Genomic DNA, 18887 nt, shown 5'->3' with positions numbered 1-18887 from the left:
AAAAAAAAAAAAAAAAAGATTGGAGAGACTATAACTCAACTCTTGATGTCCCCTAAAGGTGGTCTTTGCAGAGTCCACATCCCAGTGCGGGACCTCTTCATGCTTCCATCTGCTCAGGCCACCAGCTTGGGAGAGCGCCTTAAATCTTCCTTTTCTCCGCCGCAAAACCTAACTCAGGGCAGTCCCACCAGCCCCACTTCCAGGATCGGCAGCCTCTCACTTCCTCTTACCATGATTCTGGTCACAAACTGAATTGGACAAAAACCAAATCAAACTCAATGGTTAGGTTCAATGTTGACCTTATATTGAAATTGGATTCGGTTTGAGACCAGAGTTGTGGAAAGAATTAAAAATTAAATTTGTGAACCAAGGTGCCACTGTACTGAAGATTTACATTTTAACTATATTATAGCTACTACAATTTGTATCTTCTTTTTCTTTTTGAACTTTCTGAAACAGGGTCTCAATGATCCTCCTGCCTCAGCCTCCCACGTGCTGGGATTACAGGCGTGCGCCACCATGCCCAGTTTAAAAATATAGTTTCTATCGCAGCTTCTGCACCCTGGTTTTCAATCTCCAAGCCTCTGCTGCTCCCCACCTTGTGGCATGGCATAAATTTGCCACCAGGAGGAGCCCTCGGGTAGAAAAGGATTCAGCAAACTAGGAGGCCTCCGGGTTGTGTAAGGGGCAAGGATTTTTGTGTTTCTTGTGTTATACTCAGTTACCCCTAGACTTGCGGGAGGCCCGAGTCTCAGTGTTTCATCCTCCGTGCTGGGCTTATCTTGCGATTCTTGTTGCTGAGCCAAAAACTCCAGAAGTGAATAGCAGTGAGGTGTTCACTAAGTATTCTCCAAGTATGAGCTCAACTGTGTTATCTGCCTGGAGTCATTCCCGCCTTTAATTTGGAAAATGTGTGGTAGACTTGGCCAAAAGCAGTGTAATATAGTCCCATCCCTTCTCGGGGAAAATGTGCACAAAGGTCAGAGCCACACACCTTGCAAAACCCAGGTCTGTTCTAAAGAGGAGAGGAGGCTGAGCATGGTGGCTCACGCTTGTTATCCCAGCACTCAGGAGGCTGAGGCAGGAGGATCATTTCAAGTTTGAGGCCAGCCTGGGCTACAAAGTGAGTTCAAGGCCAGCGTGAACTGCATAGTGAGACCGTGTCTCAGAAAGTAAAAATAAATAAATAAAATAAAGGGAAGAAGGGCAGAATGTGAGAGAGGACCTGAGAGACTTGTCAGGAGTCAGCCTGCCTGGCGAGGCTTTTTGGAGAATGGTTGCTTTTTTCATAATTGCCTTCAAATCAGGACAGTGAGTTGATGATAGTGGGTTGTAGTGGTTGCAGATTTCTTTCCGAGGTTGTTCTGGGAAGATGGGGCCTTAGGAGAACCAACTCAGTCCTGTCCTGTGCCCTTCATTTAGGTGCCGCTCGCCGTTTTCCTCCTGAGGAACCGCACACTTCCTTAGCAACTGGGGCCAAAGTGACCGGGGTTTTGTCTTCCGCTTTGTTCCTAGGGTTCTCAGAAGCGGGCTATCACCACCCCAGAGACTCCCGTAACGAAAAGGAGTGTGTCTGCTCGCAGCCCGCATCAGCTCCTCTCGCCCTCCAGTTTCTCTCCGAGGTAGGGATGGTGCTCGACTCTGGGGCCAGAACACGCTCTCCCCTCCTTTCCTGCCACCTGACTGCAGAGTAACTCATTAACCAGGAGGAGGTGGATTCCGCCCTGAACTGGCCAGAAAGCCTTTTACCTTCTAGCTCCCCAGCTTTCTCTTCCTTTGTGGAAAATTACTGTTTCTTACAGTAATTAAGGAAACTCACTTTCCACCCACTTTTTCTAGGCTTGATTTCCTATATCAGGAAATGATATCTTTTATTCAAAACAAGCTGTCTATTCAGAAGCCTGGGAATCGTGAGTCTTGCCAGTACAGGCAAATAGGCTTTCACCTGCTTCTGTTAGTACGGGTATTGTTGGGTTTCTTTCTGCTTTTGAAAATCTGAAGTTATTTATTTTTTTTAAGAAAAGAAAAGTATACACCTTTGTTCATAATGTTGTATAACCTGTTTCTTGTTCCTCACTCCAGTTACAACTAGTTTCTGAGTGTTTTCTTGTCACTGTGAATCTACACTGGGTTAATTGATATCTTATTCCTGCTCACTACTGAATGTAAACCCACAAAGACCATACGTGATTTTTCTTTAAATCCGTAAATGATACGTCTTACGTTAGAGAATCCCATATTGGTGTTTTGCCAGGTAAAAGTGTTTACAGGTTCTGTTGTGTCTGTACCAGTGATGTTAACTGTTTAACAAACTAGCTGCTAAGAGTCATTTCTAGACTATCTCAACGGGAAGTTACAATTTTTCAGCTCTATCACCTTAGGCAGTGACAGAAGCTCTATATTCATTCAAGATGGGTGGTCAGTGGACTTTGTTTTGTTTTTGGTTTTTGAGACAGTCTACCTGAGTAGTTCAGGTTGGCGTTGAACTCACTGTATAGCCCAGGCTGGCCTCGATCGAACTCTTGGCAATCCACCTGCCTTGGCCTCTGGAGTGCTGGGATTACAGGCGGACATCACTACACCCAACAACTAAGGGCATTTTTGAAAGCCAGTGCATAGCAGTGGATCTCAGAAGTGCACCGGCACCATTATAGGGGTGACGCCCTCCGAACACAGAATCCTTTGCAACCTGCAGATCTGTTTACACCTGGCCCCTGAGCGTCCAGTTGCATTAAAGGGCCCGGCGTCCCTCGGAGCTACACAGGGAGGAGCTCAGAGAAGTCTGCGCTATGCAGTCTCATCATTTTTTAATATACACTAATAAAGCTGACATCAGAAACTGGTTTTGTAATTTATGAAAGTAACTTGTAAATTATTCAGTAGAGGCAGCACTGGAGATAGAGCTAATTAGTTGAGCTCACTTTCTGGAGCCTCTGTCTGGAAAAAAGGAGGGAATGGCGTCAGTCGAAGCGATGCCTTGCACGGAACTGGTTCTGCAGAGTTTCACACATTAAAGGAAGCCTGTTGTAAGTAGGCCTCTCTCCGCGATGTTCACCAGTGAAGGATTAGAGGTGGCCAAAGAGATCAGCGGCATCCGTGTGCTCTTGGAGGCGTAATTCACCAGCCAGGGAATGGAAATCCGAGGCCTTGTCAGCGGAGCCCTGGCGCACAGGAATGTTTGGTCACTGGCTGGCTGTGAATTCATTCCGTCCCCACCTCCACAGACCCTGGGGAGAGCTGATTAATTTTAACTTCATTTTCTTGTTTCTAGCTTGACCTATTTTGTGAATTTTATAGCTGCTTAGACACTTTTGATATATCCACAATTCTAGGCTCAGACGGTGCCCTCATGTTGACAGTTCATAAGAAGAAAGGAAAATTATTTTTGAAGCTTGCTTTTCAGTCCAGTCAGAGTTTAGGTTCTGTGTGGCTTTGTTTAGTTGTATTGCTGGGTAAATGACAACCTTTTTAAACATGGTTCTGTCTTTAGACTCTAAACATGTTCGGTATTCCTTCTTGGCCTGGTATTCCTCAGCCCCTCATTCCTGAAATTCCTGCAAGGTCCCAGCCTGTCCAACCCTATTTGGCTGATCGGATTCATAAAGCCATATTGCTTCCCTGCTCCTTCTTTGCAAATGCTAACTTTATTTTGTTCCTGTCTCCCTTTTTAGCTATGAACACCATCACATTAAACTGTTTTGCTTCTAACTAGCGCCACTCCCTCCCAGAAATACAACTCAAGAAATAACCGCGGAGAGGTGGTCACCACCTTTGGCTCAGCACAGGGGGTGACGTGGTCTGGGAGAGGAGGGGCTGGACGCGTCAGCCTGAAGGTGGTGGGGTGTCCAGAGCCCCTGACCAGGAGCTACAAATCCATGTTTCAGAAACTCACAGACATCCGAGAAGGTGATTGTGGTTCCCTCTGAAATTCTATTGGATGTAAAATCACGTAGAAGGGTTAGAGGAAGCAGCCAGTTCTAAGGCTGCCTTGGACTATGTAGATCATGGGTTGTTCGGCGTCCTCATGCATCCTCTGTTAGTGAGGGGCAGTGAGCGATATTGTCCAAGTTCCATCACTTTGCTGAAGAAAAAGCGTGTGATGATTCCCAGGGATGAAAACTTGAACTATGTGAGGGAATTCAACCTCACGTGAAGGACATTTCATAGCTTCTTCCTTCAGCCCTCTCCAGTTCGGCTTTGACTTCCCCAAAACACTTGCTGTGACCTGAGCAAAGGAAAAGCACAGGGTGGGGACGGGGACCAGGCAGACGTCCCAGGTTGTGCAGTGTGATCGCCTGTGGCCAAGTGGAAGCCCAAGTTAGCCCCCAGATATTGGGAAAACAGCTAGGGCTTTGGAAGGGCTCCCCGGCACAGCTCACCTGTAACATGACCGACTGTCATACTTTACAACACGCTGTGCCCTCTTCTTGCAAGTGCCTTGTCTTTAACACAACACTTTTTCACCTCTGGGATTGCAGTTCTGACCTGGAAAATAGAAGAGCTGGGCAGCGAACTCAAGGAACATTACAAGATTGAGGCTTTTACTCCTCTTCTGGTCCCAGCACAAGTAAGAGTCATTCAAGAACTTTTGTGAATTGATTTTACATTTGTAAATCAATGGTGAAGAGACATCCTTTTCCCTTTCACTGCTGTTTCCTAGTTAGAACATCTGGCTTGGTTCAACGTGGTAAAATAGGTCCTTCTGAGGAAAGACTTAGAAACACTCCCAGTTTGGTTTTTGTTGTTGTTTGAGACAAGATCTCACTACCTAGTTCAGGCTGTCCTTGAACTCACTATGTAGCCTAGGCTGGCTCAGACTTGCAGTGATCCTCCTGCCTCAGCCTTCCAAGTGCTGCGATCACAGCCACCATGCCCAGCACTCCCTGGTTTTGTGAGCAGAGAGTTACTTTCTTCCGCTTGGATTAAGGTGTTGCATAAAAGCTGACACTGGAGGTCTCACGCCCTTGTGGCGGGGCCAGAAGCCCCAGAGAGTCCCTTCAGATAGAAGGCATCCAGGACAAGGACAGCAGCAGGCAAGGGGTTTCCAGGGTCTTGTGACCTATTGATCTCTGTCACTGAGGACCCATGGTGACCAGTAGTATTTTTACATCTGCATATGGGCCAGCGACTCTAGGATCCTTTCTTTAATTGAAGGGGAGATATACTTTTGTCATAGGTTTGCATCCAGATAAGAATGATGGCTTAGGGAAGAAGAAAGCAAAACTGTCATCTGAGGAAGTTTTGGAAAGATTGGGAGGAGTCCTGGAGATGGGCAGGGAGGTATAGTCCTGTGGAGAAGGTTAGACTCCCTCTGTCTGTCCCAAGAGTGGGATCAGGAGAGAGGGAGCTACTGAAAAAGAGACTTTCAGCTCAGCCGATGAAAAACTTCCTCTTTTTGGGGGGACCCGGAATCGAACTCATAACCTTGTGCTTGCCAGGCAGGCGCTGTGCCACTGAGCTGCATCCCTGGCCCGAAGAACTTCCTCTTACAGGGCAATGTGGTGTGTGGCTAAAAATGTGACTCTGCAATCAAACTTTTGGGCTTCAGAGCTAGGCTTTACCCACTGTTTGAACTTGACTAAATTATCTCGCCTCTCTGCCGCTCATTCCTACATCTGTAAAATGGGTTCCGCCGTACCCACCCTGTGGGTATGGTGATTAAGCAAATGAATGCATTTCAGCTATTAGAACAGTGCCTGGTATTTAGTAGGCTCAGTAGATGTGAGCTGTTGTGAAGCCAAAGCTGTGCACAGCTTTGTGGGTTGAGGGGGTCGCTGCACACTCGGGGCTCACGTGATGCACAGTTCTTCTCCCTCTGGCATCGGTAGCAGTGCTGTGGTCACTTCAGGGCCAAAGTGACGTCCTGCAAAAAAACCACGTGTGCGGGAGGAGGGGTTTTTGTGCCTCCTGTTGACTTCAGATGTTGCACTCCTGCCCCAAAGACTGTCATTCTAACGTGGCACCCTCCCTTTGGCAGGAGCCTGTCGCCCTGCTGGGCCAAATTGGCTGTGACAGCAATGGGAAGCTGAACAGCAAGTCCGTGATTATTGAGGGAGACCGGGAACATTCGTCTGGGGCTCAGGTTCCGGTGGATCTGTCTGAGCTCAGAGAGTATTCTCTGTTTCCTGGACAGGTGAGGTCAGAAGAGGCCACAGTGAGGAGCAATGTGCGGTTGTGGGGTGCTGGGGGTAGCTGCATCTCGGTTCCCTTCTCGGACGCTGTGAGATGCAGGTTTGCCGCGTCCCCCTCCACTCTGCCCTATGTGCGCTGAGGGCAGCTGTGGGATCTGACTCTCCAGGTCCAGATCCCAGCTGCTCCCCACGAAGTGTGTGGCTGTGGCAAGGCGTTTCACCGAGAAAATGAGGATGAGGATTCTTACCTCATGGGATTGCTGTGAGAATTAGATCATTTGTGGAGAGTATAATTGTCACTGCTAATGCAGCCCCCTTTAATTTGTTTTCCACAAAGACGCCCTAAGTTGAGAGTTACAAAATACTTAATCAAAATAATTTCTTCCGGACTTCTCGCGTAGCTCCCTTGGTTAGCCGACCTGTTTTGTCTCTGTCTTTCAGGTTGTAGTCGTGGAAGGGATCAACACCACTGGTAGAAAACTTGTTGCCACCAAACTCTATGAGGTACAGAGTGGCCCCTCCGCCCCTCCTGTTTGGCTGCAGGCACAGTATGTGCAGGCCTTTCACCTAAAAAACGGTCCTTTATAAGGCTGTGTGTTTTGGGGTGTTTTGTCTTGTTTTTGGCTTTGGGTTTTTGTTTGTTTTGTTCTATGTTTTGTTTTGGGGTTTTGTTTCTGTCTTTCTTTTTTTTTTTTTTTTTTGTGCATTACTGAAAATTCAGGGCCTCACACATGCTAGGCAAGCACTCTACCACTGAACCATATCTGCAGCCCTTTTTATTTTTTATTTTGGGTCAAAGTCTCACCAAGTTGCCCAGGCAGACCTTAAATTTGCAATCCTCCTGCATCAGCCTCCAAAATAGCTGGGATTATAGGAGCGCAGCCCCACAAGCAGCTACATGCCTATTTGTCAGTCAGTTCTCTCTCTATAGAATGACTGTGGAGTCAGTCAATTCCATATCTGTAGAGTGGGAACCAACCTCCGGGCTCTACATTAACTATTTCTACAAAGCCCAGGTAATATTTTAGGCTTTGTAGTTCTCTCAGTGATGAAATTGCCACTGGAGTGAAAAGCAGCCACAGACAGTTTGTAAACAAATAAGTCCACCGAGTTCCAATAAAAGTTCCTATCTGAAACAGGCTCCGGGTAGGCTTGGCCCTCAGGCCATAGCTGACCTGTCCGTGCTCTAGGCAGCAGACCTCTGGGGATTGTCGTAGGAAAAGTAGCAGGAACCCTTCTCTCCCGTGGTTGCCTGGCAGCGTGCTGACGTTTCAGGCACTATCTTTGCTCTCGATTGTTCTGGGTGTTTGGAGAGAATTTGTCAGTGCGGTCCTGTGCTCTGACACCCTGAACACTGCAAGTCCTTTTCACTCTGGGGCATTAGTTCCACAGTGTGAGGAAAAGTCCCGCCCTCCCATTGCTCCCCTCCTCCAGTCTCCCGCACAGTGCATTGCTGAGGCCCCCACTGGCGCTCGCCTTTCCTTAGCACTGGGCAGTGGTTGGTGTGTGGCCTTAACTGAGCTTTTCTTCTTTTTCTTCTGTTTTAAGGGTGTGCCGCTTCCCTTTTATCAGCCCACTGAAGAGGACGGAGGTAAGTTTTTGCTCAAAAATTATTTTACCAACAGCAAAGGGTGGTGGACAGGGTTTTAGGAATACAGATCCATAGGCCCAAGAAAGCTGCAGAAGCTGCTTGAGAGTGACTTAGCCAAGAAGGATGGACATAGCTGATTGGTGACCTCACTGTCCTTTTGTCAAAAAGCCACTGGCAGCTGGGGGTGTGGTGCATACCTATAATCCCAGCACTTGGGAGGCTGAGGCAGGAGGATCACTTTGAGTTCATGGCCAACCTGGGCTACAAAGTGAGTTCAAGGCCAGGCTAAATTATATAGTGATACCCTGTCTCAACAAGACAAAAACAAGCCACTGGGTCCAAGCCTTGTAAGAAGTAGAAGTGTTCTCACCTTCAAAGACTTCTATTTAACTGGGCATGGTGGCACACGCCTGTAATCCCAGCAATCGGGAGGCTGAGGCAGGAGGATTGTAGGGAGTTTGAGACCAGCTTAGGCTACAATGTGAGCTCAAGGCCAGCCTGAACTGCATAGTGAGACTCTGTCTCAAAAAAAAAAAAAAGACTTCTATTCAATAGGTGTTTGAAAGTTATTTTGGTACTGGGAATTGAACTCAGGACCTTGCACTTGCCAGGCTGGTGCTTACACCACTGAGCTATATCCCCAGCTGAAAGTTATTTTGAAAGAGAAAAATGTACTTTTTTTTCTTTGAGACACAGTCTCACTCTAGTTCAGGCTAGCCTTGAATTCACTATGTAGTCCAGGCTGGCCTCAAACTCAAGGCAATCCTCCTGCTTCAGCCTCCTCTGTGCTGGGATTGCAGGCATGAACCACCACACCTGGATGATGGATGCTTTAAAAAGAGCTTAATTCGACTCCCGGTTCCAAAAAAAAGCTTATTAGCATTCTAGATTGGATCCTAGAAAAGGGTACTCATAGAAAAAAACTCATGACGTCTGAATAAAGCCAGGAGTTTATGAACAGTTACAGACTTGCGTTAATTCCAAAAAACGTACCATAGTTACACATGGTGTTAATGTTAGTGGATACTGGATGGAAGATATACAGGAATTCTGTGCTATCTTTGCAACTTTTTACAATTCTAAAGTTATTCCAAGATAAAAAGCTTGTCTAAAAAAGAATGTCTAAAAAGGAAAGTATAGTGTTATTTGAAACTGATGTAGGTAAAGGAAAAAAGAAATTTTGACAAACCTTGCTTCAAAATACCCTCAGGCACAGCGGAATACTTTAGCCGGAGATGCCGAGGTTGGCATACTGCCGACACCCTGAACACACTGACAGTGTGTGAGGTCTTTCATGAGCTGACCTAGAATCAGGAATGAAAGTTAGGAGTTCATGACATTGTACCGTATATCAGAAAATAGTTGTATGGGGACAAAGGTCACATGGTGACACTAGATCAGCTTCAAATAATGGAATTAACATGGCTGAGGTGCCAGGAGCCTGAGCTGTGTGCCAGGGAAGCTTCTAGAAGCTTCTGGTTTTTTTTGTTTGTTTATTTATTTTTTGTCTTTTTGAGACAGGGTCTTCCTATGCAGTTCAAGCTGACCTTGAGTTCGCTTTGTAGCCCAGGCTGGCCTTGAACTTGCAATGATCCTCCTGCCTCATCCTCCCAAGCACTAAGATTACAGGCGTGCACCACCACACCCAGCCTTCTAGAAGCTTCTGAAAGGTGTGGAAATATAGAATAAGAGGGTGACCTCACCTTCCCAGCACTTTTGCATCCTCTGGGGCTTACATCTCCTGTAGGCCTCTCAGAACCAAACACAGCTTTATGCCCTGCCCTAGCACCACATGAAAGGTCCCTTCCCCTTGAACTCTGTCCTGGTTCATGGTGTTACTACTGTGGTAGACTGAATAGTGCCCACCCCCCAGGCCCTGGAACCCATGGATATGTTACTTTATGTGGTAAAGGGAACTTGGCTTGTATGAGCAAATTAAAGATCTTGAGCTGGGGAGATTATCCTGGATTATGCAGGTGGAATGAGTGTAATCACATGGCTCCTTATAAAAAAGGATGGCGGGGAGGGAGACCGGAATCTGAGAGAGTAGCAGTGTCAGGCTGTGGCTTTGAAGATTGGAAGATGGGCCCAGCAACACAGGCAGCCTCCAGAAACTGGAAGGGTGAAGACTCCGACTGCCCCCTAGACCCTGCAGAAGGGACGTAGCCCTGCCGAGACCTCAATTTTAGGGTTTCTGTCCCCAGAACTGTAAGATAATAAATTTGTGTTGAGCCAAAAAGTTTGGGATAATTTGTTAGAGCAGTGATAGGGAGCTAAAGCAACTGCATGTTAAGAAGTCAGAGATCTTTGCATTTTGTTGTTTTTATAAACCACACAGAAATTGGCTCAGACTAAATTTTTAAAAAAGAGAATTTGTTCAGGGCAATCAAGGTATCCAGACTGGACTAGGATTAGAAACCTAGGCTCCGTAGCCAGGCGTGGTGGCGCACACCTATAATCCCAGCACTTGGGAGGCCGAGGCAGGAGGATCATTGCGAGTTCAAGGCCAGCCTGGGCTACAAGGTGAGCTCAAGGCCAGCCTGAACCACAGAGTGAGACCCTGTCTCGAAAAAGACCAAAAAAAAGAAAAAAAAGAAACGTAGACTCAGGACCAGGACACAGGCCTCACAGCTCTCGTGTCCAAGTGGCAGGGATTCCGCAGCTGTGTCATCCGGGCACCTCAGCTGGCCCAGGTCAGCTCCGCCTTGTCTCTGCCCAGGAGTGAGTCTGAGAACCCAGAGCTGGACCTGTGCCAGCCTTTGCTTAGGGGAGGCCCAGGCACCAAGTTCCAGCCCCACTGAGACTGCAGTAGAAGCAGGAAAGAGAACAGCATGTGCTGGGGATCCGGGAGTCTCCTTCCCTGGCCTTTCAGGCCAGCCTGCCTTTCTGGACTCCTCAGCACCATGTCTCCTGCCACACTGGAGGACCACATAGTCCCTAACTCTGACCACCCTTGAAGCTCAGTGCTCTCCTGTACCCTGCCTTGCCCTTGCTCCCGGATGAGAACGTCTCCTCCTAGTGAGCGCCTCCTGACTGCCACTGCAGCTCACTTATCTGCTCACTGGCCTGTGTCCTCCACCCGGTACCCGGTAGCTTGTTCTTGGAGGGCCGGGTCAGCTTTTCTTCATCTTGGATTCCCAGGGTCAAGTGCAAAAGGCGTCTCAATATGGTGGATTCCGTGGCACTTCCCTCCAGTGACCCCTTCTTTCACCATCCTGCTGTCAGTCCTCTAATCAAGACCTGGCGATCTTTTCTTAGGTTTTGAGCAAACCATGGTCCTAGTTGCCTGTGGGCCATACACCACGTCTGATAGCATCACATATGACCCCCTGCTTGACCTGATCTCCATCATCAACCATGACCAGCCGGATGTCTGCATCCTGGTAGGAGCCCCCTGGGACCCTGTGTGCAGGGAGACAGCAGTGGGAAAACTGGGGAGTTGGCCTTAGATAAGGATCTAATGCTCCTCTAAATTTTAGGAAGCATGTCAGGCTTTTTTTTTTAAGACTCCTTGTGTAGTGAGTTCAGGCTGAACTTGAACTCACTATGTAGCCCAGGCTCCAGGCTGGCCTCGAATTCATGGCAATCTTCCTGCCTCAGCCTCCCGCGTGCTGGGATTTTATAGGCATGCATCACTTCTTTTTAGTTTTTAATCTGCATCGTGGAGAGCTGTACATGATTGAAGGCCTTTGCTGATTGTAAAAGTCCAGTGTTTTTTGTGGCCCCTCATTGATTTTACAGAGTTCTTGCCTCTGTCTCACTATTCTGGCTTCTAAGTGAATCTCTGCACTTGTCCCACTGTTAGCACGGTGCTCACCTGCCCTTCTAAGTCCTGAAAAGCAGAAAGCCCATTGTCCTGGGATGGTGGTGCAGGTTACAGGGCACTGGGAGCCTCTCCATCCAGGGCTCTGAGCTTCTGCCCGTGCAATTGGCCGGATACCCCCTAGCCCGTCTGCTGCCTGTCCCCAGGCTTCCGGCAGCCTCAGAAGGATAGGTGGACTGTGGGCAGAGAACAGCTGGAGGAGGCGTTTGCAGAAGCATGCCATTCTGATTCGTTCTTCTGCTGGCTTTTCTCCCCCTTGGGCGCCTGTGCAGTTTGGTCCTTTCCTGGATGCTAAGCACGAGCAGGTGGAGGTGAGTATCGGGGCGGGCGGGGGAGGGCAGCAGACAGTCCTGCGCGGAGCGGCCCTCCCTTCTCCCTCCCTTTTGGAGTTCATCTGTAAAGAGCCTAAACGAGCCTGCGCTAATGGGAAGAACATGGTTAAGGAGTAGCTCCACTTTGAGGGTTTAGTTTCACCCTAATGTCAGGTCTCCTGGAAGCTGGGGAGGGAAATGGAAATACATGGTTCCTTTGTGGCTTCAGTGTAAGCGCAGTAGCACAGACACAGGCATCCCAGTCACAGAGCTGTGAGAGGATCTTACCATAGCTGGCTGCTACCCTAAGCTGATAATTCACGTCTTGCTGTCCTTGGTGCATAAAGCACAAATATCCCTTCCCAGGACATCTTCCTGACCGAGGGCCAGGGTCTCCTGCCCTGTCAGGAATTTCGCCTTCCCTGGAAGCACTCTGCGTTTTAGCCTCTCGGTTTGCATTTGAGAGGATTAATTCTTCCCCCAGCTCTTGCTCCCACCCGTAGACCAGCCCTTTGCATGTCCCCGTCAGCCCTGAGCCCAGCAGCTGGCAGTGGAGAGTCCCCCACCGAGTGTTCCCGGGGTGGACGCCAGCTGCCTCCCCAATAACGAGTCCTTTCCTTTCTTGCAGAGCTGTCTGCTGACGAGTCCGTTTGAAGATGTTTTTAAGCAGTGTCTGCGAACAGTTATTGAAGGGACAAGAAGGTCAGAATTGCAACTGCTGGACAGAACTTGAGGCTGCCTCGGTTCCTCCAGCACTTCCCCGTAAGAGACGGAAACTCAGAAAGGAGTGCTAGTTCCTGTCCTTTCTGTCCTTTTGAGCTCTGAGATCACATAGAATCCTTGAACGCAAAGCACACACATGTGGAGTGAAGAAGCATCTGTGTCAAACAGAGATAAACATCTTAAAAGCAAAGGCTACAGGGGCTCTCCCTCTCCCTTGGCTTTCTTCCTCTTCTTTACTTCCTCTTCTCACTGTCTTCTGTATAAACTAGTGTCCTAGGAGAATCTTCCCAGGACCTAGAAGTGTTTGATGATTGACACAAGACCCTTTGTGGCTCAAAACCTCTCCACGTGTGAGTGAGCCCAAGTTCCTTCTCTGAGTCAGTGCCAGTCCCACCTAACAAGGAAGCGGCGACTCAGGGAATGAGCTTGGGCTCACTCACGTATGGGTGGTAGGAGCTCTTGGCAAGGAGAGGGGGCAGCTCTTATGTCCTCCCCAGACGGAAGGGACTGCAAAGGTCACAGCAGTGATGTGAGACTGTGCAGTTCTAACTTGAGAGGAAAGTCACAGTTCCAGGAAGAGTCAAATGCTAGAAGCAGAAAGTCATTCTGGAAGCTGATACCTCAGTTCCTGTGTCTTTTCCTCCTGTGCCAGAGTCGGAAAGAAAGTGGTATAGTGACGGATCTCCTCATGGGATCTGCTTGTCTGTAGCTGAGCTCGTAAAAAACAAACATTCCTGAGGTGCCTTTTAAAAACAGTCTGTAACAAAGGTGGTTTCTAAAACAAAATGTATGATCTTCCGCCTTTGGACTGTGAGAACAGATCCCAGGGCAGATTAGTCAGGGTACTGCCTCCCTAAACCAGGACAGCAGGCAGGGGACCTGGATAGAGCACCCCAACTCAGCCACACCAAGAGCCAAGCTGGGCTGCAGCAGCCTCGGCTGGTCCTGTCCGGCCTCCTGCCCCACCTGGCATGAGGAGGGCTCAAGTGCCTTCGCTGCGTTCCCAGACTTGTAGCCCTGATCGAGTTCCTCACGCCTGAGCACCTAGAGCCCCTCATATCACCCCCGAAAGCAAGAGCGGGGCCATACTCTGCTTTGGTCAGTCTCGGAGCAGGCAGGCACTGAGCTGGCTGGAGCCTCCACGCTGAGTGAGGGTGAGGTTCCAGTTGCGGTTCCTCGGCCCTCGTGGTGCTGACGGCAGTGGTACAAACAAAGAACAGACAGGCATTGTTACTCCGGGGCCGGTACCCAGCACTACCAGGCACTTTGATCTTCCAGCTGTGTGGCCCCTGGAGCAAGGGGCGCTGCCCCGCCCTTCCCAAAATAGTATATAAACTCCAGTCCCCAGGTGAGGAGTGGCGTTTATCAGCAGACACCAAACCAGAGGGGAAGCCTCAGCTTCCTGGTAGCTGAGCAAAGCCCAAGCACTGGCCTTTGGAAGGAGCACAGCGAGACCCTCCCACTGTGACGGCAGAAGTTGTGCAATGCTGAGCATAGCTGGAATTTTCTCCCCCTCCCCCCATGGCTGGTTCATAACCCTGAGCAGGGGGGCGCCTCCTCCTTAACCCTGGTCCTTCCAGGGCTTGTGCTGAAGCAGCAGTTTCATCCCTTGCACTTTGGACCTTTGTGTCCATCACCAACTTGAAGCATATGAGATCTGGAGTCGGGATTGTCCCGTTCAAGTTCCCCTCCCAGCCTGTTTGGCAGACTCCAGACTTGGGAGACTATGGTGAACTTCTCCGTGTCAGAGGGGTAGTAACTCATGTGAGAGGTCCCTTTGGCCTCGGGGTTCTGTTCGGGAAGGGCCATGGTAGGCATGAGCTGACGTAACAGTCACCCACGCCTCAGTCCCTGGGTTTTGAGCAAGAGGAGAAAGGAGCTGTGAGGGAGAAGGGTCGGCAGGTGTTGAACGTGCTCAGAGTAACGCTTCACGCCTGTTTGGTTTATAATGGGTCCCCCTGCCCAGGACAACTTAGGGAACCAAGGAAACGGGGTTTTCCCCTCCCTCCTTTGTGTGGCTGGAGAAAATAAACAGTTGGCCTGAGAGTCACAGCTTTCTTCTCCACTCGCACGAAATTCTCCTTCTGCTTCGGTCCAGGGAAACATCTGCTGTCAGCTTGCTGTTGCTGTTAAATGTTTCTTTCACTTTCTCACCCCCAGCAGTGCTGAGAGCAGAAACCGAGGGCCTGGTCCAGCGAGAGCTGCCCGGCCTGTGCTCTGTCTCTCTCTGCAAGGGTCTCGGTAATCGCACTCCAGGACTTGGCTAGTCCGGAGGTTTCAGTTTGATCTTGGTCTCAGCGTCTAACACTAGTGCCTGGTTTTTCCCCGGAAGGGTCCCTGCCTCACATCGCAGAGCTGTGTGTCAGCGAGACTGAATGTCTGCAAACTGCACCTGGCTCCAAGACTGTCATTCTTGGTCAAATCCTTGTCGGTCAAGACTTTCTAGATCTCACTTTCTTCTCCCCTTTTTCTACCAAGCACTAGTTCCCCTGCATCCAGTAGTGGGGTGTCCCACAGCAAGGGCTGGGGTGCCCTGGGCAGTCTGAGCCGACACAGATGGATGTGCATGGGAGAGTAAAGGGCCTCTCTGCCGGTGACAGGACAGCATCTCCACAGCGCAGAGTTGGACTCCAAGCCTCCCTGGCGGCTGGCCTGCCATTCCAGCTCAGCTGTGCTTATTTTCTCCCCCTCATGCTTGTGTTTGACAATGTAGCTCCGGCTCCCACCTTGTCTTTGTTCCGTCGCTGAGAGATGTGCACCATGAGCCCGTGTACCCTCAGCCGCCTTTCACCTACCCCGATCTGTCACGAGAGGATAAAAAGGTACCCATGCTCCCCATGCCCAGCAAACAGCCAGCGTGCAGCGGGCATAGTGCCTGGGCTGCAGCCCTGAGCGGGAGGGCAGAGAGGGCTTTTCGGGGCACACACATAGCCTGACTCTTAAACCCCTTTTCACAGCAGGCGAAGGTGAGTGTCTTGCTGCACGTGGGTTTGTCCTCCATGGTTGCCTGCTGTCTTGGGGAAGAAGTTTCCGGCCATTCTGTAAACGTGTGTATCGCCCCTTCTCGTTTCAGCGGGTACAGCTGGTGTCAGAGCCCTGCAGCCTCTCCATAAACGGGGTGATCTTCGGCTTGACGTCCACGGACCTGCTGTTCCACATGGGAGCCGAGGAGATCTGCAGGTGAGAAGCTTGTCCAGGCCAGCGAGCAGGACACCGGAGCATGGTTTACCCCAAAGGGCTCTCTTTCTCCAGAACACAGTGTGGCCCCCAGAGAGTCAAAGGCACCCGGACTCATGGCACTGGGGCTGAGTAGCTGGTTCTTCTCCCTCGTTGAGGGGAAGGAGAATGAGCGGGCCAGGCCAGCCGAGCTGGGTGTGTGCCAGGCTGAGGCCTGAGACGCAGAGTCGCCTGTCACCCCATGGTGACACTGGCACCGAGTCCTCTCACCCAAGATGGTGCCGGCCCTGGCCATCCTTGATCTTGATGACCAGGACTCCTGCCATCTCCTCTCAGCCTGGCGTGTTGTTTCCCTCTGACGTGGGCAAGCAGCTGCCTGTGAGTGGGTCTCCAAGCTCCCTCAGAGGTGTTGTCCCGTCGGTGTGGTCCGGGCCACTTAGCTTCACTCTAGTTTACTGAATTCTCAGGCCTGACCTGAAGAGCCACAGGCTGAATAACGGGGCTCTGGGTCCAGTTCACGCTGTCCCTCCTTCCTCAGTTCTTCCGGGACTTCAGACAGATTCAGCCGGATTCTCAAGCACATCCTGATGCAGAGGAGGTGAGCTCACTCCCTGGGCCGCTAGCTGAGAAGACAGCACTTGGGAGTCGTGGAGCTGTGACAGACTTGGCTGTCAGAGCCTTCCACCAGGGAACGTCACCCTGTGACAAGCCTGTGTTCTGTCCCCCCGCCAGCACAGAAAGGCAAAGGCTGGTCTGGGAGTAGGAGGGGCAGGGAGCCCGTCTGGGGCTGGGATCCCTCAGTCCACTGCTGCTGACTGCTTCTCTCGTCTCCCCAGCTACTACCCCCTCTACCCTCCCCAGGAGGACATGTCCATCGACTATGAGAACTTCTATGCCTATGCACAGCTGCCATTCACCCCAGATGTCCTCATAACCCCCTCGGAGCTAAAGTACTTTGTGAAGGTAGTTTGGACTAGCTTTCTCCAAGAGACACCAGGGCCAGTCTTTGGTTTTCCCTCCGTGGTCACCCAGCACTCATCTGTGGGTGGGGACAGTGGCCTCGGAGGCCCAGGACTAGGGCTTCATTGCTTCTGGGCAAGCAAAGCTGTGAGTGAAATCCAGCTTGAGTAAGCGCTGTCCCCGCCCCACCACCGAGCTTGAGAGGCCAGGTGGAAAGAGAAGGCTGTCGGGCTCTTGCCAGGCCCCGGCCGTGTCAGGGTGACCCGGGAGGGTTTGCGTGTGCCTTGCCGGCCCTCCTAGCCATCTGATGCGACCTCCTAGCAGGCTCAGCCGAGAGTGCTCAGAGAATCCCTTGGTTTGTCCTGGTCTCTGCCACCCTGATTCCCTCACAGGGAATCCTCCCAGGCCAATCCTCTTCCAAACCGGCCTTGAGAGCTGGGGGAAGCAAGAAACAGCTGGGTCGGGTTTGTCTGCAAGTATGAGAGCGCGCTGTCACCCTGCCAGGTCCCCGCATTCCTTCCTCTGTCTCAGAAGGAACTGAGTCTTGACTGCACAGTGTTCGTCCCCTTTGCTTCCCCTTTGTAAAACCTACTTTGGGGTCTAAGCGTCTGATGCTTCCTCCATTGTCAGACCCCCAAGAGGTGGCCCAATCTCTTTCCTTCCAGGACGTCCTCGGCTGTGTCTGTGTGAACCCCGGGCGCCTCACCAAAGGACAGGTGGGCGGCACCTTTGGCCGCCTGTACCTCAAGAGGCCACCTGGGGACGGCGAGGAGCGGCGGAGTCCATGTGTTGCTGCCCAGGTGGTCAGGATCTGAGTCTTATGCCTTTCCTGTCCCCTGTGTGCAGCCTCACAGACGCGGGGAGCCCAGCTGTGGGCCTCTGCTGCCCCAAACCGGGGCCCCGAGAGGAGGAGCGCGCTGTGAGGGCGGGGCGGGGCCCCGGCTGGGCTCAGGCTTCTCTCTGGAAGGAAGCTCCTGCCTCGGGATCTATGCGCAGCGCCCAGAAGTGAACTGGCTTTGCAAGCTGCATGCTCAGAAGAGGCAGGGAGGCTTGGTGATTTCCTACGCGGTTCAAACACACAAAGAACTTTTGGAGAAATGAAAATAAATCCTGAGTGTAACTTCTGAGCTTGGTCTTTCTCCCGCTTTCTTTTTCCTGCCTGTGGCCAAAGAATGTTGCCTACTTGACCTGTGTCCATCCAGGGCCGAGCACCGGCCACACTGGGTTCCCGCCAGCCCCTCGGAACAGTCAGCCCCAGCCCGAGGCCTCCAGGGGCCCCTCGGCCGCTGTGCTGGGTGTGGAGTGCAGGCCGGGCTGCAGAGCAAGCAGCTGGCCGCGGGCCGGGGCGCCCCCCACACGGCCTGACATGCGTGCTGTGCCGTGGTCCTGGCTGACCTCTCCATCTGGGGGAGGCGACCTTCCTGAGCCATTCCAAAGCCTGACGCCCTGGGGGCGACCACTCTGCTAAGGTCTCGTGTAGCCCAGAGCATTGCGAGGAAAATGGGGCCTGCAGGGTGCCAGCACCTCCCTGGGCCTGTGCCCAGGCGTCTGGGGAGGGGCTGCCACTGGGTAAGGGGGGGTAGGTTTCTGTCCCGAAACTGCAGCCTGCTCCACCCCAAATGCCGGAGCCCAGACCCGAAAGCCTCCACAGTGGCGCCAGGGAAGTGTGTGAGGGAGTAGCGAGCTGCTGGTGCCTATGCCTTGACTCAGAGATAAATAGGTAACCTAACAGTGCTGGCCTTTGCCTCCTACCTCCGCGGTCTGAGAAATAGAATCGGGCCACAGACCTGGCCGGGCCACAGTGAGACAGCTCTCTGAACACAAGGAGCTGCTGTTTGGTTTCGTTAGTTTTATGGGTGCCTCCTTTGAGGGCAGGAATTAGAACAAGCCCCAACTTGGGCAGTGGCTCTCCCTCTCCACAGGAAGCAGCCATGGCTTCCCAGGGAGGCATCTTTGGGTCCTAGCCCTCCTCCACAGCTGGCTACAGTGGCCCCAGCTCGGGAGCACTTTTCCTACCATGGCAAATGCCAGCTAGAAGCCTGCCCCTCCCTGCTTTGGAAAACCCGGGCCTGGGAAGATTAGCCTGCAGGCCCCAGGCCCCTGGCCACGATAAACACTGTCTGAGCCCACATCCTGCAGCCCTTATCGGGGAGGCCACTCACTGCTTTTCT

The 18887-nt window shown here is 51.3% G+C and overlaps 1 protein-coding gene across 3 annotated transcripts in view; it reads left to right on the top strand.

Annotated features, from left to right (window-relative positions):
* The window catches only part of Pola2 (polymerase (DNA directed), alpha 2, accessory subunit), a 23783-nt gene extending 5940 nt beyond the window's left edge, over positions 1 to 17843 (top strand). For 2 of the 3 annotated variants that reach the window (XM_005384505.2, XM_005384504.2), the window contains exons 5-19: positions 1516 to 1622; positions 3713 to 3906; positions 4479 to 4567; positions 5978 to 6133; positions 6573 to 6635; positions 7680 to 7722; positions 10981 to 11105; positions 11818 to 11856; positions 12485 to 12558; positions 15293 to 15401; positions 15653 to 15759; positions 16295 to 16354; positions 16593 to 16719; positions 17382 to 17432; positions 17563 to 17843. In XM_005384505.2, the coding sequence (XP_005384562.1) occupies positions 1516 to 1622; positions 3713 to 3906; positions 4479 to 4567; positions 5978 to 6133; positions 6573 to 6635; positions 7680 to 7722; positions 10981 to 11105; positions 11818 to 11856; positions 12485 to 12558; positions 15293 to 15401; positions 15653 to 15759; positions 16295 to 16354; positions 16593 to 16719; positions 17382 to 17432; positions 17563 to 17817 (1599 nt within the window). In that variant the 3' untranslated portion in view covers positions 17818 to 17843. Of the gene's footprint in view, positions 1 to 1515; positions 1623 to 3712; positions 3907 to 4478; positions 4568 to 5977; positions 6134 to 6572; positions 6636 to 7679; positions 7723 to 10980; positions 11106 to 11817; positions 11857 to 12484; positions 12559 to 15292; positions 15402 to 15652; positions 15760 to 16294; positions 16355 to 16592; positions 16720 to 17381; positions 17475 to 17562 lie in introns of those variants that run through there. The other variant, XM_005384506.2, reaches the window with a different exon arrangement.
* The last annotated feature ends 1044 nt before the right edge of the window (positions 17844 to 18887 follow it).

This window comes from Chinchilla lanigera, unplaced genomic scaffold, assembly GCF_000276665.1.
Source record: "Chinchilla lanigera isolate Chin_1 unplaced genomic scaffold, ChiLan1.0 scaffold00021, whole genome shotgun sequence".
Classification (NCBI taxonomy): domain Eukaryota; kingdom Metazoa; phylum Chordata; class Mammalia; order Rodentia; family Chinchillidae; genus Chinchilla; species Chinchilla lanigera.
This window is presented reverse-complemented; position numbering and strand designations above follow the sequence as displayed.